The following is an 18,132-nucleotide window of genomic DNA, read 5'->3' as shown; positions in this document are numbered from 1 at the left end:
AAAAAGACATTTCATGAGGCTTCTCAACCAATTCTAAGGATACATAAAGCTCTGTCACACAAGGAATGTTTCAGAAAATTATCTTCTACATAAGTCTCCTCAGCTAGATTACTACGTGATGGGCTTAATTATAGTTTAGTCATGTGTAATCGTAAACTTACATGTAGTAAATACCCAAAGTCTCAGCCTAAAAGGAAGTCAGAAGAAGAAGGCTAAGATGTCAGAAGACAGTACTAGTACATGTGTATCAAGACAAAATAAGCTTGAGGGGGCAGAATTTTTCTGAGACACAGTCTCGCTCTGTCACCAGGCTGGAGTACAGTGGCGCCATCTCAGCTCACTGCAACCTCTGCTTCCCGGGTTCAAGCAATTCTCCTGACTCAGCCTCCCCAGTAGCTGGGACTACAGGGGCACGTCACCATGCCCAGCTAATTTTTAGTAGAGACGGGTTTCACCATGTTGACCAGGATGGTCTCGATCTCTTGATCTTATGATCCACCCGCCTTGGCCTCTCAAAGTACTGGGATTACAGGCATGAGCCACCACGCCTGGCCATCAATTGCTTTTTTTTTTTAATCATGTATGTAACAGAATACATAAAATGCGGGGTTAAGGGAGACAGGATTACTTGAAAGTAATATGTCATTTCTTCCTACCAACAATTATGTTACCAACTCTATTTGACTTTATAATCTCTGTGATGTAGATAGAGTTCTGTGATACGTAGATAGAGTTCTCTGATACAGAATACATTGGTTTCCTTAGGTCTATGTAAGCATACTTCACAATAAGACTAAAGACTCCATACCAATGACTTTATTAAATGCTACTCTAGGCTAAAAGCTAAAGATGAGTGGAGAGAAAAAAAACACTGCTACTTTAAGAACTCAAAAAGAGGCCAGGTATGGTGGCTCACACCTATAATCAATCCTAATACTTTGGGAGGGCGAGGCTGGAGGATGACTTGAGGCCAGGAATTCAAGACCAGCCTGGGAACATAGTGAGAAACCATCGTGGCCGGGCACGGTGGCTCATGCCTGTAATCCCAGCTCTTTGGGAGGCTGAGGTGGGCAGATCACTTGAGGTAAGGAGTTCGAGACCAGGCTCACCAACATGGCAAAACCCCATCTCTACGAAAAATACAAAAATTAGCTAGGCATGGTGGCACACACCTGTAGTCCCAGCAATTCTGGAGACTGAGGCACAAGAATCGATTGAACCTCAGAGGCAGAGGATGCAATGAACCGGGATCGCATCACTGTACTCCAGCCTGGGCGACAGCACAAGATTCTCTCAACAATAACAACAACAAAAACACACACACAAAAAAACTGGAAGATCTCTTGAGCCCGGGAGTTCAAAGCTACAGTGAGCAAGGATGCTAGGATAGCGCCACTGCACTCCAGCCTGGGAAACACAATGATACCTCATCTCTAAAAAGAGAAATAAAAACTCAAGAAAAAAAATTATTTTGATGTAAATATATCAAGAAATCCAAAGCATTACTATGGTTGACATTTATTAGATCATACAAAATGAAGTGATCATGTCTATTGTTATCTAAAGTGATTGTGTCTATTACCTGATGTCGTTTGATGATATCTTTCAATTTGTTAGCCAACTTCAGATCAATGTCTGGAATGAGGTAGATGTTGGGTCTGGTCAAACAATTGTTCTGAGGATGAAAAGAACAGACTTTCAAATTCTCTTGGCTTTGAAATAATATCACATTATTTATGTAATACACAAACCACTCCCAGATAACCTTTTCTGCCACAAAAAATATTGAGAAGCATGACCTAAAGAAATTCAGCAGCTTTTTCATTAAGATACCACACCAGATTGCCAGATTAATCCTCCTCCCCAATTTTACCCTAATTTACTTTAATGGTCTAATGTAGTGTTTTTAGTTTTGACCCCCCAAACCATGAAAAAAAACTCTCACCCAACAAACAAAACATATCCAATTGTTTCTCTAGCTAAGAATCTGTGAGACAAACAACTTTCACATATTAAGTTAACAGTAATATCTAACTGAAGTTTTGCCAGCTACCTCTCCCCAGGAAGGTTAATTTAGTGATCACCATAAATTATCAAACAATCAACATATTAGGAAACACAAATAAGGACATTAAGCATTCTTTTTTCCAGGTTATAATACAGTTAGAGAAATAATATGTGTATTTATGGTACAACCATGGAACAAACCCAAAGAAAATATTCAGTCAAGTGAACAGTAGGATGGAAGAGTGCTTAAACCAAATAAAATGAAGGCAGGCCGGACTCGGTGGTTCATGCCTGTAATCCCAGAACTTTGTGGGGCCAAGCAGGCAAATCACTTGAATTCATGAATTCGAGACCAGCCTGGTCAACACGGCAAAACTCCACCTCTACAAAATACACAAAAAATTAGCCAGGTGTGATAGCGTGTGCTTGTAGTCCCAGCTACAGGGGGAGGCTGAGGTGGGAGGATCACTTGAGCCCTAGAGTTCAAAGCTGTAGTGAGCCTAGCTAGGACTGCACCACTGCACTCCAGCCTGGATGACAGAGTGAGACCCTGTCTCAAAGAAAATAAAAATAAAATAAAGGCAATTCAAACAATACATTAGGTAAAATTAATGAAGAAAATTGTCATAAATTATTTCACCATAAAATTTAATAGTCTTAGAAACAAGATTAATCATCGCTCTAATCCCCAAACACCCATAAAAATAATAAAACAATACCTTTCAGAACATTTTCTTCCTTTGTTCTTTTGTCAATCCAATAAAGCCAATCTGTTTTTGTTTTGTTTTGTTTTTGAGACATAGTCTCGCTCTGTTGCCTAGGCTGGAGTGCAATGGCGCAATCTTGGTTCACTGCAAGCTCCGCCTCCCGGGTTCACGCCATTCTCCTGCCTCAACTTCCCAAGTAGCTGGGACTACAGGTACTCACCACCACACGCAGCTAAATTTTTGTATTTTTTTTTTTTTTTTAGTAGAGACGAGGTTTCACCGTGTTAGCCAGGATGGTCTCAATCTCCTGACCTCGTGATTTGGGAGGCATGCCTCAGCCTCCCAAAGTGCTGGGATTACAGGCGTGAGCCACCACGCCCGGCCCGCCAATCTTAAAACTGAAAATATATTAAAGGCAAACCTTTTAAATAACCTAAGTTTCCAAGTTACCTGCACCAATGTTTTTTCAATGTTCATAAACATTTCCACATTACGATCCATTCGGGATGGGTTCTGTAGGTCAAACCTCCGCCTAAAAAAAAGGAAAAACCCTAGTTAATTTGTCTCCCACCTTAAACACAAATGAAAACTTGTTTTAGAATTCGATGCAAATGAGTCAGAAATATTTGGAAATTAAAATAATACTCTACAAAACGTGTGAGATATTCTCTCAGTAATATAAGAATACACAGTATCAACACCTTTATAAAAGAGATATTAAGATCCACCTCAGTGAAAATGAAGTATCAATTCCATGACATATCTATCTAATTTTCCTTAAATCTAAGACATCTTACATCTTACAGAAAAGTAGTTCACAGATCCATGCTGGGTACAGTGGCTGACGCCTGTAATCCCAGCACTTTGGGAGGTGAGGCGGGCGGATCACAAGGTCAGGAGTTCAAGACCAGCCTGGCCAACATGGTGAAATCCCATCTCTACTAAAAATACAAAAATTAGCTGGGCATGGTGGAGCACGCCTGTAATCCCAGCTACTCTGGAGGCTGAGGCAGGAGAATCACTTGAACCCGAGAGGTGGAGGTTGCAGTGAGCCAGGATCATGCCACTGAACTCCAGCCTGGTGACAGAGCAAGACTCCGTCTCAAAAAAAAAAAATCATTTGTTCAAATTCAGCAGTATCTGTGTTCTCTTAGATAAAGGAAAGCATCTTGGGTATTTAATTCTGATACAGCTGTAAGACGTGATTTAAACAGACAAGGTTTCTCCAAATAAAATTTTTAACTGGCCACATTAACAGTCAAGAGGAGAGATTATCCCTTAATCTGAAATCACTTGATTGCTGGGGGTATACCAAACCCGCAAGTATGAATAACAAGCACTGTTTTCCTAAATGTGGTAAAATTGATCTATTTACCTTTACTTGAAACTCTTCTCCAATGTCTCTTTACATTAAGTTCCCAAGCATGTCACCTCCATGTGGTTAAATCTTTACAGAGTCTAATGCCTGTTTCTCCTTACTTTTTATTCAATACCTACTTTGTTTTTGCTCTGTTTTAGTTCTTTTAACACTAACATCCAGGAGAGGAGTAGAGCTTAGTGACTGAAAGTAAGGATTGAAGAAAACTACATTAGTCTTGAGCAATTTGTTAACCCCAGGATCAACTGCTTCATAAATGTAATAGCCTACTGTGGGTTTTTGTGAAGGTTAAATGAGGTATATATTACAACAGTGCTTAAATTTAATATAAAGTAACTGATCAATAAATGTTAGCTATAGTTATAATTTTTGTTTTTGGAGGCAAAGTCTCACTGTGTCATCTAGGCTGGAAAGGTCTGGTGCAGTAAGAGCTCCCTGTAACCTTGAACTCCTGGGCTCAGGGGACACTCCCACCTCAACCTCAGTCTTGAGTAGCTGGGTCCATAGGCACCAGCCATCATACCCAGGTAATTGTTTTTTATTTTTATTTTTGTAAAGCCAAAGGTCTCACTATGTTGGTCCAAACTGGTCTCAAATTCCTGAGCTCAAGCAATCCTCCTGCCTCAGCTTCCCAAAGTGCTGACATTATAGAGGTGAGCCAACATGCCTGGCCCAGTTATAATTTTCTTAATCATTACCAGATACTACCTAGCATTAGGCAGTCTGAGTCCAGAGCTCATACGCTTAACTCACACGTCATGCTATTTTATCCTGGAGATGTTCCCCACACTTCCAATCTTTCTTTTTAAACTCTATAGCCTTTCTAGGATGTTACTACCCACTCAATGGGCCTGACACTATTACTTCCAGAATCAGTCCCCAAGTCACTTGCTCTATGAAGCTAAGCCTATCTTCTATGTTGTTGTTGTTGTTTTAAATGGAGTCCCACTCTGTTGCCCAGGCTGGAGTGCAGTGGTGTGATCTTGATTCACCACAACCTCTGCTTCCTAGATTCAAGTGATTCTCCTGCCTCAGCCTCCCGAGTAGCTGGATTACAGGCATGCTCCACGACACACAGTTATTTTGTATTTTTAGTAGGGGCAGGGTTTCACCATGTCAGCCAGGCTGAACTCGAACTCCTGACCTCAGGTGATCGTATGCTTTGGTCTCCCAAAGTGCTGGAATTACAGATGTGAGCCACCACGCACAGCCATCTTTCATGTTTTTTTCTTTTCTTCTTTCTTTAATAGATGGGGTCTTGCTATGTTGGCTAGGTTAGTCTTGAACTCCTGGCCTTAAGTGATTCTTCTGCCTCAGCCTCCCAAAGTGCTAGGATTATAGGTGTGAGCTACCACACCTGACCCTACTAGGATGTTTGCCACCCTTTTGGGGTACAGCATACTAGACCATCCTGTGGGGATGGTCTCCAGGGTAGTATAGCTTGCTGTCATCATACAAAGCTCCTTATTTGAGACTGGCTTTAGCAACTTCCCCACAAAACTGTTTGGCTCTATTGTTGTCTTGAGCTTGGCTCAGTGCATTTTTGTTTTTCCCTTTAGAAGTTTCCTTCTGATGCCCTTTTACACGACTTCTATGGAATAAACTCTTCACCTGGGATCCATCCAGTGTTAAAGAATCTGATTAGGCTGGGCACAATGGCTCACACCTGTAATTCCAGCAGTTTGGGAGGCCGAGGTGGGCGGATCATGAGGTCAGGAGATCAAGACTATCCTGGCTAACAGTGAAACACTGTCTCTACTAAAAATACAAAAAAAAATTAGCTGGGCGTGGTGGCAAGCAACTGTAGGCCCAGCTACTCGGGAAACTGAAGTAGGAGAACGGCATGAACCCAGGAGGCAGAGTTTGCAGTGAGCCAGACTGCGACACTGCACTCCAGCCTAAGCAACAGAGTGACACTCAGTCTCAAAAAAAACAGACTATTTTTATTCGGACCATTTTCTTTCTTTTCTTTCCTTTCTTTTCTTTTCTTTCTTTTTTCTTTTTCTTTCTTTTTCTCTTTCTTTCTTTCTCTCTCTCTCTCTTTCTTTCTTTCTTTCAGACAGAGTCTTGCTAGTCTTGCTCTGTTGCTAGGCTGGAGTGCAGTGGCGCAATCTTGGCTCACTGCAACCTCCACCTCCCAGGTTCAAGTGATTCCCCTGCCCCAGCCTCCCAAGTAGCTGGGACTACAGGCATGCACCACCACGCTCAGCTAATTTTTTGTATTTTAGGAGAGACGGGGTTTCACCATGTTAGCCAGGATGGTCTTCATCTGACCTCGTGATCCACCCACCTTGGCCTCCCAAAGTGCTGGGATTACAGGTGTGAGCCACCGTGCCCGGCCCTATTCGGACCATTTTCTAGAGGTAGCCCTAAATATACTCACGAGAGGCAATAAAACTGGAGGAATACAGTTAGTAGAGGAACTTTTTTAAAATTTTCAATTTTTATTTAATATATATATTTTAATAGACTCTTGCTCTGTCATCCAGGCTGGACTGCAGCAGTTCAGTCATAGCTCACTGTAGGTAGCCTTGCATTCCTGGGGTCAAGCAGTCCTCTCAGCTCAGCCTACTGAGGAGCCTGAACTACAGGTACATGCTACCTTTCTGGGGTAGTATTTTAAAATTTCTTCAAGAGACAGGGCTTCTCTATGTTGCCCAGGCTGGTCACCAACTCCTGGGCCCAAGTGATCCTTTCACCTTGGCTTCCCACCAGCCTGTAATTCCTTTTGACACACAATGCATATTTATTGTCTTAGATTGAAAGGCTATGGCAAGATATTGCCCAGTAGATTGACAAAAGGAAACAATGCAGAAGACTTTTATAATAATTAGTAAACCCTCAACTGAGAGCTTGCATTTACAGTTTAAATGGCCAAAGACTGAAAAAGTCAGAAAGGCGGGGCGCAGTGGCTCACTCCTATAATCTCAGCACTTTGGGAGGCCTATGTGGGCGGATCATGGGGGCAAGAAATAGAGACCAACCTGGTCAACATGGTGAAACCCTGTCTCTACTAAAATATAATTAGCCAGGCATGGTGGTGTGTACCTACAGTCCCAGCTACTCGGGAGGCTGAGGCAAGGGAATAGCTTGAACCTGGGAGATGGAGGTTGCAGTGAGCTTAGATGGCGCCTATGCACTCTGTACTGGCGACAGAGCAAGACTCTGTCTCAAAAAAAAAAAAAAAAAAAAATGCCAGGCACAGTGGCTCACGCCTGTAATCCCAGCACTTTGGGAGGCCAAGACAGGCAGATCATAAGGTCAGGAGATCAAGACCATCCTGGCTAACACAGTGAAACCCCCATCTCTACTAAAAATACAAAAAAATTAGCCGGGCGTGGTGGCGGGCACCTGTAGTCCCAGCTACTCAGGAGGCTGAGGTAGAAGAATGGCGTGAACCCGGGAGGTGGAGCTTGCAGTGAGCCGAGATCATGCTACTGCACTCCAGCCTGGGCAACAGAGCGAGACCCTGTCTCAAAAAAATAAACAGTCAGAAAAGGAAAATGTATTTATTTGCTTTTCTCTATAGGACTGTGATAACATAAGGCAAGAATATCTCTTTCCAGTTGATTTTGTTTTGTTTTTTTTTCTAGAGCCCTCCTATGGGATTCTTCTAGAACCTAGTACTAGTCAGATAGATTTGTAAGGAATTAGAGATACTCAAGTTGAAATAATAAGAAACATAATACAAACGTAACACAACTGGCAAAATCATCTTCCAATAAAATGGTACTCATTTATAGTTCCACTAAGAATGTATTATGCCTTTCTCCCTCTCAGTAGCCAACTGTGTACTTATTTTTATTTTACATTACCTCACCTTTTAATCTTCGTCAAACTGCGATAGATTTTAAAATATTTAATGATTATAGTTTTTGTGGTTTTTTTTTAATTGAGATGGAGTTTCACGCTTGTTGCCCAGGATGGAGTGCAACAGTGAGATCTCGGCTCATTGCAAGCTCCACCTCCCGGGTTCAAGCGATTCTCCTGCCTCAGGCTCCCGAGTAGCTGGGATTACAGGTACCCGCCATGATACCCGGCTAATTTTTTGTATTTTTAGTAGAGACGAGGTTTCACCATTTTGGCCAGCCTGGTCTCCAACTCCTGACCTCAGGTGATCCACCCGCCTCGGCTTTCCGAAGTGCTGGGATTACAGGCGTGAGCCACCATGCCGGCCTAATGAGTATAGTTCTAATTTGCATTCCTCTTTCGGGTTGAAGCTTGAACACGTTTCTGCATTATTAGAAAGCAAAACTTAATTTAAACATTCTTGGTAAATTCAAGACAGGGTTCCAGCCCACTGGGTGACAGAGCAAGACTCCGTCTCAAAAAAAAAAAAAAAAGTAACAATCTCTTTAGAACTGTAGGAAAAAATAAACAACATCCTAATCTCTGGGCACATGGGCACTAACGTCAATTCTCTATTACTTAATTGAACTTGGTATTTAATCTCTCCTTTGGGAGATCTGTTTGGATTTCCATGAATAGGTCAAACTTGTTATCCTTCAGTTACATATAACTACACTTCAAATCTATACAAAGTTTTATCCTTCAGGAGAAAAACCATTAATAAGACACTCACTGATTTTGCCTATTTAGAAACATCCAGAAAGATCAAACTTAATATTTCAATTCTGTAATTTCTCTTTTTTTTTGACACAGGGTCTCTGTCACCCAGGCTGGAGTGTAGTGGTGCAATCTTGGTTCACTGCAGCCTCTACATCCTGGGCTCAAGTGATCCTCCCATCTCAGCCTCCCAAGTAGCTGGGACTACAGGCATGTGCCACCATACCCAGCTAATTTTTCTACTTTTTGTAGAGGCTGAGTTTTCCCATGTTGCCTGGGCTGGGTTCAAACTCCTTGGCTCAAGCAATCCGCCCACTTCAGCCTCCCAAAGTGCTGGGATTACAGGCATGAGCCACAACAGCTGGCCAATTCTGTAATATTAATATGTACAGTCTCTTCACAAATATGCTAGTAATTACCAGGTATTCCCATTCAACCTCATATGCATAACATTAGAGCTTCATGTCATTAGCGACTAAAACAAAGACTACTGAGAAGTCAGTAAGAAAGCAGAACCACAATGAAATAAGAAGAAAATAGTACTTGCCATAATAACAAAACCAGCAAACTTTGGAGCTAAAGCCAGAAATGCAACCTAGACTGTGAGGTTCAATTAAAGAACACAGACAAGGTTCTGAGAGGCATGTTGGCATGGGGCAAGTCAGGGCATGGTCAGAATGACAGGTCAGCACTCAGATATCCAAACAGAGTGGGGAAGTTACTAACATATGCACTCACTTCAAGTGTGAGGCACAAGAAATGAGAGAAGGTACACACTGAAACTGGATACATAACTATACCTGAAAGGAAATAACTGTGGCACAATCTGCATAAGAGACTTGGAAAAATTCTTATTCCTGACAATGCTAACCCTATCCTTTACGTCTTTTTTAGCCCCACTTTTAATTTTAAGGAAATCGTATTACATATGTATCTCTCTTTTTTTTTCTTGAGACAGAGTCTCGCTCTGTTGACAGGCTGGAATGCAGTGGCACGATCCCGGCTCACTGCAACTTCCACCTCCCGGGTTCAAGCAATTCTCCTGCCTCAGCCTCCCAAGTAGCTGGGACCACAGGCGCATGCCACCACGCCCAGATAATTATTGCATTTTTAGTAGAGACGAGGTTTCACTATGTTGGCCAGGATGGTCTCTAACTCCTGATCTTGTGATCTGACCACCCTGGCCTCCCAAAGTGCTGGGATTACAGGCACAAGCCACTGCGCCCGACCTGTATTACACATCTTTCTAAACTACTGCAAGTGATTTCAGATAAAAATATTTAACTGTGGCCGGGCATGGTGACTCAAGCCTGTAATCCTAGCACTTTGGGAGGCCAAGGCAAGCAGATCACCTGAGGTCAGGAGTTCAAGACTAGCCTGGCCAACATGGAGAAACCCGGTCTCTACTAAAAATACAAAAGTTAGCCATGTGTGGTGGCGGGCGGCTGTAATCTTAGCTACTCAGGAGGGTGAGGCAGGAGATTCGCTTGAACCCGGGAGGTAGAGGTTGCAGCGAGCCGCGATTACACCACTGTACTCCAGCCTGGGTGACAGAGCGAGATTCTGTCTCAAAAAAAAAAAAAAATTTTTTTTTCATTGTGCAGAAACTATAGACACAAAGCAAGTTCCACAATATGTGACCTATGAAAAATCATATCACTTTGGAATTCTGTCCTTAAGTGTCCAGGTCAGGACTTGTGATAGAAGCTGAACAAGAACCAGGTACAGAAAGAGTTCCAACCGGGAACCCAGAGTCAACAGTAGGGTACAAACCATCTCTATGAGTACTCAAACATGCCATTGGTCCTAGATCAGGGAATACCCTCGTGAGAGGTCCAACATCAGAGCTAGACACAGAACTGGAAAACAGAGAGCTACCTCTGAAAACAAAAACAAAGAAGACTCATGCTTTTAGTCAATATCTTTTTTTTTTTTTTTGAGACAGAGTCTTGCTCTGTTGCCCAGGCAGGAGTGCAGTGGCACAATCTCAGATCACTGCAACCTCCATCTCCCGGGTTCGAGTGATTCTCCTGTCTCAGCCACCTGAGTACCTGGGATTACAAGTGCCCGCCACCAAGTCTGGCTAATTTATTTTGTATTTTTAGTAGAGACGGGGTTTCGCTATGATGGCCAGTCTGGATTCCAACTCCTGACCTCAGGTGATCCAAATTAACATCTATTCAACACCATCCATATATAAAAAGTTTCAGTAAATACACGTTAGTTTATATGTCCTATTTACTATATAAATAATTTAATTGCACACTTGTCCTTATTGTTGATCTAAATATTTATTTGCACTTCCCAGCCATAAGTATGGGGTTAGCTTAACTTTGAAAGTAAAATATATAAATTACATGTGTATTCTCCTGGAAAGATGCTAAGCTTATAAACTGTGCACAGCTAACTCAACTGAAAATACCAAACAATTTCAAGACAATATACTCCACTCCCCCAACCCTACCCTGTGAAGTATGTCCCTGACAACCCCACAGCTCAGGATCATCATCGTTAAACATCACTAGTCCCAGAAACTGATGGAAACCCCAGAGTTCAAGGGGAAAAAAAAGAAATAGTACCAAGACAGCTAGAAAAGGGTAAAAGACTGAAGGGAGCAAAATGGCAGGAACATCTGCAGGGATTCTCAATCTATCTCCAACACTGACCTAGGCAAAGATATGTATTTCTCCTTTTATCCCTGTCCTGAGGATAGCAAAATGGAACACTCTTGAAAGCCTAGCTAACTTGATCTCTTAAAACTGCTATCTGGCCAGGCACAGTGGCTCACACCTGTAATCCTAGCACCTTGGGAGGCCGAGGCAGGTGGATCACCTGAGGTCAGGAGTTTGAGACCAGCCTGGCCAACATGGTGAAACTCCATCTCTACTAAAAATGCAAAATTTAGCTGGGTGCATGGTGGCAGGTGCCTGTAATCCCAGTCACTCAGGAGGTTGAGGCAGGAGAATCACTCGAACCTGGGGGCAAAAGCTGCAGTGAGCCGAGATCGCACCACTTCACTCCAGCCTGGGCGAAAGAGCGCAGCTAAGTCTCAAAAAAACAAAACAAAACAAAAATACCATCTATCCACTTCAAACATAATATATGAGTTCATTATACACATTTACACATTTCCTGGCAAGCCTACCTTCTAATTTGCTAATAATGTACACCTGTTACTATAAAAATCAAATGTAAGAAATCACGCTGGGCGCAGTGGCTCACGCCTGTAATCCCAGCACTTTGGGAGGCGGAGACGGGCGGATCATGAGGTCAGGAGATCGAGACCACCCTGGCTAACACGGTGAAACCCCATGTTAGCTAAAAATGCAAAAATACAAAAAATACTAAAACATCAGCCAGGCGTGGTGGCAGGCGCCTGTAGTCCCACCTACTCGGGAGGCTGAGGCAGGAGAATGGCGTGAACCCGGAAGGTGGAGCTTGCAGTGAGCTGAGATGGCGACACTGCACTCCAGCCTGGGCGACAGAGCGAGACTGTCTCAAAAAAAAAAGAAAAAAAAAAGAAAGAAATCACTTGCCTAATAAATACATGGTTGTGGCCAGGTGTGGTGACTCATCCCTATAATCCCAGCACTTTGGGAGGCTGAGGTGGGTGGATTGCTTGAGGCCAGGAGTTCGAGACCAGCCTGAACAACATGGCAAAACCCTGTTTCCACCAAAAATAGAAAAATTAGCCAGGCATGGCGGTGCATGCCTGTAGTCCCAGCTACTCAGGAGGCTGGGGCATGAGAATTGGTCGAAATCTGGGAGGCAGAGGATGCAGTGACCTGAGATTGCACCACTGTACTTCTAGCCTTGCTGACAGCCTTGGTCCTATTTTTAAGACCCTGTCTCAAAAATAAATAAGTAAATACATAGATGGTTGGTTGATATTTTTCTTGGATGTAGAAACAAGGTAAATTAGGGCTCTTGGTAAAACACATTAATCATAATGTGCTTACAGGATTTTCTAACACAAGGAAATAGGACTTAAAAGTAAATAACTTAAGATCAAAACATGCAAACAAATACAAAAACTTACCATCCCTGTTCATTTTTATACTTGTAAGCAGACCCAAGAATGTGACATAAGGTGCCTCCAGCTTTGAAATCCATGAAACACTTTGCCTAAAAATGATACAAATTACACATGAGAAAAATAAAGCTTCTGACAAAATTACTCATGTCTGAATTCTAAGTTTTATAAATTCAAAGATATAAACACATACTAATTAAACAACCTCCTTAAATATCTTCTTGAATAAACTGAGGAATCAATAAGTTTTTCTAAAAGTCGATTAGGCTGGGCATGGAGGCTCATGCCTATAATCCCAACACTCTGGGAGCGTAAGGCAGGAGGATCACTTGAGCCCAGGAGTTCAAGACCAGTCTGGCAACATAGGGAGATTCAGTCTCTAGAAAAAAATTTTAAAAATTAGCAGTGCATTGTGGCACATGCCTGTAATCCTATCCAGGAGGCTGAGGTGGGAGGATCACTTGAGTCTGAGAGGTTGAGCCTGCAGTGAGCCCTGATTGCCCTACTGCACTCCAGCCTGGACAACAGAGTGAGATGCTGTCTCAAGAAAAATGGAATGAAATAAAATAAACTGAATTGAAACTACTTTCTGGTAGCAAGTACAGTGGCTCACACCTACAGTCACAGCTACTTGGGAAGCTGAAAGAATCACTTGAGCACAGGAATTCAAAACCAGCCTAGACAGTATAGCAAGACCCCACATCCCTCCCAAAAGAATTCCTTTTAAATTCCATAAACATATTATAATTTGAGTAAATAGTCTGTCAAAACAAAGATTTTAAAAAGCTAAATTTAGGCCAGGAGCAGTTTTTTTTTTTTTTTTTTTTTTTTGAGACAGGGTTTCGCTTTTGTTGCCCAGGCTGGAGTGCAATGGTGCTATCTCGGCTCACTGCAACCTCTGCCTCCCAGGTTCAAGTGATTCTCTTGCCTCAGCCTCCTAAGTAGCTGGGATTACAGGCATGCATGACCACGCTCGGCTAATTTTGTATTTTCAGTAGAGACAGGGTTTCTCTATGTTGGCCAGGCTGGTCTCGAACTCCTGACCTCAAGTGATCTGCCCGCCTCAGCCTCCCAAAGTGCTGTGATTACAGGTGTGAGCCATCGCGCCTAGCTACACACCAGTAATTCTAACATTTTGAGACACCAAGGTGAAAGACTCACTTGAGCACAGGAGTCTGAGACCAGCTTGGGCAACACAGTGAGATCCCACCTCTACAAAAAGTTTAATCCCAGCATTTGGCAGGCCGAGGCGGGCAGATGGCTTTAGCACAGGAGTTCAAGACCAGCCTGGGCAACATGGTGAAACCCTGTCTCAACAAAAAATGCAAAAGAAATTACCCAGGCATGGAGGGAGTGTGCCTGCAGTCCCAGCTACTGGGAGGCTGAGGTAGGAGGATGGCTTGAACCTGGGAGGCAAAGGTCGCAGTGACCTGAGACCATGCCACTATACTCCAGCCTGGGCAACAAAGCCAGAACTTGTCTCAAAACAATATAAATATAAATACAAATATAAATACAAATATAAATATAAATATAAATATAAATATAAATATAAATATAAAAATTAACTGGGCATGGTGGCACATGCCTGTAGTGTCCCACCTACTCAGGAGGCTGAGGTGGGAGGACTGCATGAGCACGGGAAGTCGAGCTATAGGGAACTGTGATTGTGACAAATCCAGGCTGAGTGACACAGAGTGTGACCTTATCTCAAAAAAAATTTTTTTAATAAAAAAGGTAAATCAAAATGTTTCAAAAGAAAACGCTTATAACCCCAGTACTCTGGCTGAGAAAGAAGGCAGGGAGGAAGGGAGGAGTGCTTGAAGACAGGAGTTCTGAGGCCAGCCTGGGCAAGGAAGTGAAACTTTGCCACAAAAAAAAAAGGAAACAAAAAAATAAATATAGAGACAGTAGACTTTTTCACCTTATAGATTCTTGACTATAAATTATACAAAAATTAGGCCAGGCGTGGTGGTTCATGCCTGTAATCCCAGCACTTTGGAAAGCCAAAGCGGGTGGATCATGTGAGGTGAGGAGTTTTCCACCAGCATGGCCAACACGGTGAAGCCCCATCTCTACTAAAAATACAAAAACTACCTAGGTGTGGTGGCGGGCACCTGTAATACCAGCTACTTGGGAGGCTGAGGCAGGAGAATCACTTGAACCCGGGAGGCAGAGGTTGCCAAGAGCACACCACTGCACTCCAGCCTGGGCGACATAGTGAGACTGTCTCAACAAAAAAATAAAAATAAAAATAAAAACATAAATTATACAAAAATTGTAAGTGAACACTTTTATTATACTTATTTATTTTTCTGAGACAGGTTCTCACTGTGTCGCTCGGGCTGGAGTACAGTGACGTGATCATGGCTCACTGCAGCCTCTCCCTCCCGGGTTCAAGGAATTCTCGTATCTCAGCCTCCCACATAGTTGGGATTACAAGTAAGTGCCAATACGCCCGGCTAAATTTTTTTGTTTTTTGCATATTTAAAAGACAAAGTTTTGTCATATTGGCCAAGCTGATCTCAAACTCTTGACCTCAAGTGATCTGCCCACCTTGGCCCCCCAAAGTGCTGGGATTACCGGCATGAGCCATCACACCTAGCCTATTATGATATTTTAATGACCATAAAAACGTGGTGTAACTATATAAAACTATATTTAACTAATAGCTAAAATCTATGCCACAATTCAAGAGATCTGTGCTTTACGGATTAAAAATATACCTCAAATTAAATGAAATGGTGAATAATTTCCACATTAAGAAGGTAAAAGCAATATAAACTGAGCATCAGATAGGTGAAATAGGATGAAGTGTTACTAGAAACATTCATGCATTTTTTTCTTTAAAAACTATTACTGGCCGGGCGCGGTGGCTCAAGCCTGTAATCCCAGCACTTTGGGAGGCCGAGATGGGCCGATCACGAGGTCAGGAGATCGAGACCATCCTGGCTAACACGGTGAAACCCCGTCTCTACTAAAAATACAAAAAAACTAGCCGGGCGACGTGGCGGGCGCCTGTAGTCCCAGCTACTCCGGAGGCTGAGGCGGGAGAATGGCGTAAACCCGGGAGGCGGAGCTTGCAGTGAGCTGAGATCCGGCCACTGCACTCCAGCCCGGGCAACAGAGCAAGACTCTGTCTCAAAAAAAAAAACTATTACTACAAAATAATATACTACAAAGAACCACATGGTATCAAACATTAAAAAGAGAGACAAAAAGCAGAATGGTGGTTGCCAAGGAAAGAGGGACAAGGAATGGAAGTTATTGTTTAATACATACAGAAGTGAGCATAGTTTCCCCATCCCATAATCTCAAACCTTTGGGAGGCTGAGGCAGGAGGATCACTTGAGCCCAAGAGTAGAAGACCAACCTGGACAACATAGGGAGACCCTATCTCTGTTAAAAAAAAAAAAAAAAAAGTAATAAATAAAAATAAAAAGTATCCTGTAATCCCAGCACTTTGGGAGGCCAAGTTGGGAGGCTGAGGTGGGAGAATCACTTAAGCAAGGGAGGCGGAGGTTGCAGTGAGCTGAGATCATGCCATTGCACTCCAGCCTGGGCAACAAGAGCAAAACTCCGTCTCAAAAAAATTTAAGAAGAATCATTAAGATCCCTTAGATCACTTGATGTCAGAAGTTCGGGACAAGAGTGGCCAACATGGTGAAATCCCATCTCTACCAAAAAATACAAAAATTAGCCGGGCGAGGTGGCACGCGCCTGTAGTCCCAGCTACTTGGGAGGCTGAGGTGGGAGAATCACTTGAACCTGGGAGGCGGAGGTTGAAGTGAGCTGACGTCACGCCACTGTAATAGAATGAGACCCTATCTCAAAAAACAAATAAAAATCATTAAAATGGCATATTTTGTCATAGGTATTAGAACATAATTAAATATAAATAAAATTTAAAAAAATAAATAGGCCAGGCACAGTGGCTCACGCCTATAAAACCCGCACTTTGGGAGGTCAACGAGGCAGGATCATGAGACCAGTAGTTCAAGACCATCCTGCGCAACATAGCGAAACCTCATCTGTAAAACAAAATAAATTATAAAACAAAAATGAACCGTGTGTGGTGGCACATGCCTGTGGCCCCAGCAACTCAGGAGGCTGAGGTAAATGGGTTGCTTGAGCCTGGGAAGTTGAGGTTACAGTGAGCTGTGACCACACCACTGCACTTCAGCCTGGATGACAAAGTGAGACCCTTTAACCAAATAATTACACACACACACACACACACACATACACAGAGAGAAAGAACGCGACAGAGAGACAGAGAGGTGGTGGGGAGAGGGACAGAGGGAGGGGCAGGCAAATAAAATTAACAATCAGCCGGCACAGTGGCTCAAGCCTGTAATCCCAGCACTTTGGGAGGATGAGGCAGATGGATCACTTGAGGTCAGGAGTTTAAGACCAGCCTGGCCAACATGGTGAAACCCAGTCTCTACTAAAAATACAAAAATTAAGGCCAGGCGCTGTGGCTCACACCTGTAATCCCAGCACGTTGGGAGGCTGAGGCGGGCGGATCACCTAAGGTTGAGAGTTCGAGACCAGCCTGACGAACAGGGAGAAACCCCATCTCTAATAAAAATACAAAAAATTGGCCAGGCATGGTGGCGCCTGTAATCCCAGCTACTAGGGAGGCTGAGGCAGGAGAAGTGATTGAACCCGGGAGGCGGAGGTTGCGGTGAGCCGAGATTGCGCTATTGCACTCCAGCCTGGGCAACAAGAGCGAAACTCTGTCTCTCAAAAAAAAAAAAAAAAAAAATTAGCTGGGCATGGTGGCAGACGCCTGTAATCCCAGCTACCTGGGAGGCTGAGGTGGGAGAATCACTTAAGCAAGGGAGGCGGAGGTTGCAGTAAGCTGAGATCATGCCATTGCACTCCAGCCTGGGCAACAAGAGCAAAACTCTGTCTCAAAAAAAAAAAAAAAAAATTAAGAAGAATCATTAAGATCCCTTAGAGTTCTTCCAAATTGAGCTGATACACTCTCCAAGTCAATCTGGTTATTCTGTGCTTTTTAAATATGTAGCTTTTCTGATCTCCTACTATTTTGGCCAACTCTATACCCAAATACATCCCAAATGCTACATTATAATGTCCTTTAAAAAAAAAAAAAAAAAAAGGCCAGGCGCGGTGGCTCAAGCCTGTAATCCCAGCACTTTGGGAGGCCGAGACGGGCGGATCACGAGGTCAGGAGATCAAGACCATCTTGGCTAACACGGTGAAACCCCGTCTCTACTAAAAAATACAAAAAACTAGCCAGGCGACGTGGCGGGCGCCTGTAGTCCCAGCTACTCGGGAGGCTGAGGCAGGGGAATGGCGTGAACCCGGGAGGTGGAGCTTGCAGTGAGCTGAGATCGGCCACTGCACTCCAGCCCGGGCGAAAGAGCGAGACTCCGTCTCAAAAAAAAAAAAAAAAAAGGCCGGGCGCGGGGGCT

The 18,132-nt window shown here is 43.2% G+C and overlaps 1 protein-coding gene across 2 annotated transcripts in view; it reads right to left on the bottom strand.

Annotated features, from left to right (window-relative positions):
* Positions 1–18,132, bottom strand: part of SMARCC1 (SWI/SNF related, matrix associated, actin dependent regulator of chromatin subfamily c member 1) — a 205,889-nt gene that overhangs the window by 141,614 nt on the left and 46,143 nt on the right. For both annotated transcript variants that reach the window (XM_023231828.2, XM_023231829.2), the window contains exons 3-5: positions 12,698–12,783; positions 3,165–3,246; positions 1,583–1,675 (exon numbers count right to left, since the gene is read on the bottom strand). In XM_023231828.2, the coding sequence (XP_023087596.1) occupies positions 1,583–1,675; positions 3,165–3,246; positions 12,698–12,783 (261 nt within the window). The remainder of the gene's footprint in view (positions 1–1,582; positions 1,676–3,164; positions 3,247–12,697; positions 12,784–18,132) is intronic.

Source organism: Piliocolobus tephrosceles, chromosome 2 (assembly GCF_002776525.5).
Source record: "Piliocolobus tephrosceles isolate RC106 chromosome 2, ASM277652v3, whole genome shotgun sequence".
Taxonomy (NCBI): Eukaryota; Metazoa; Chordata; class Mammalia; order Primates; family Cercopithecidae; genus Piliocolobus; species Piliocolobus tephrosceles.
This window is presented reverse-complemented; position numbering and strand designations above follow the sequence as displayed.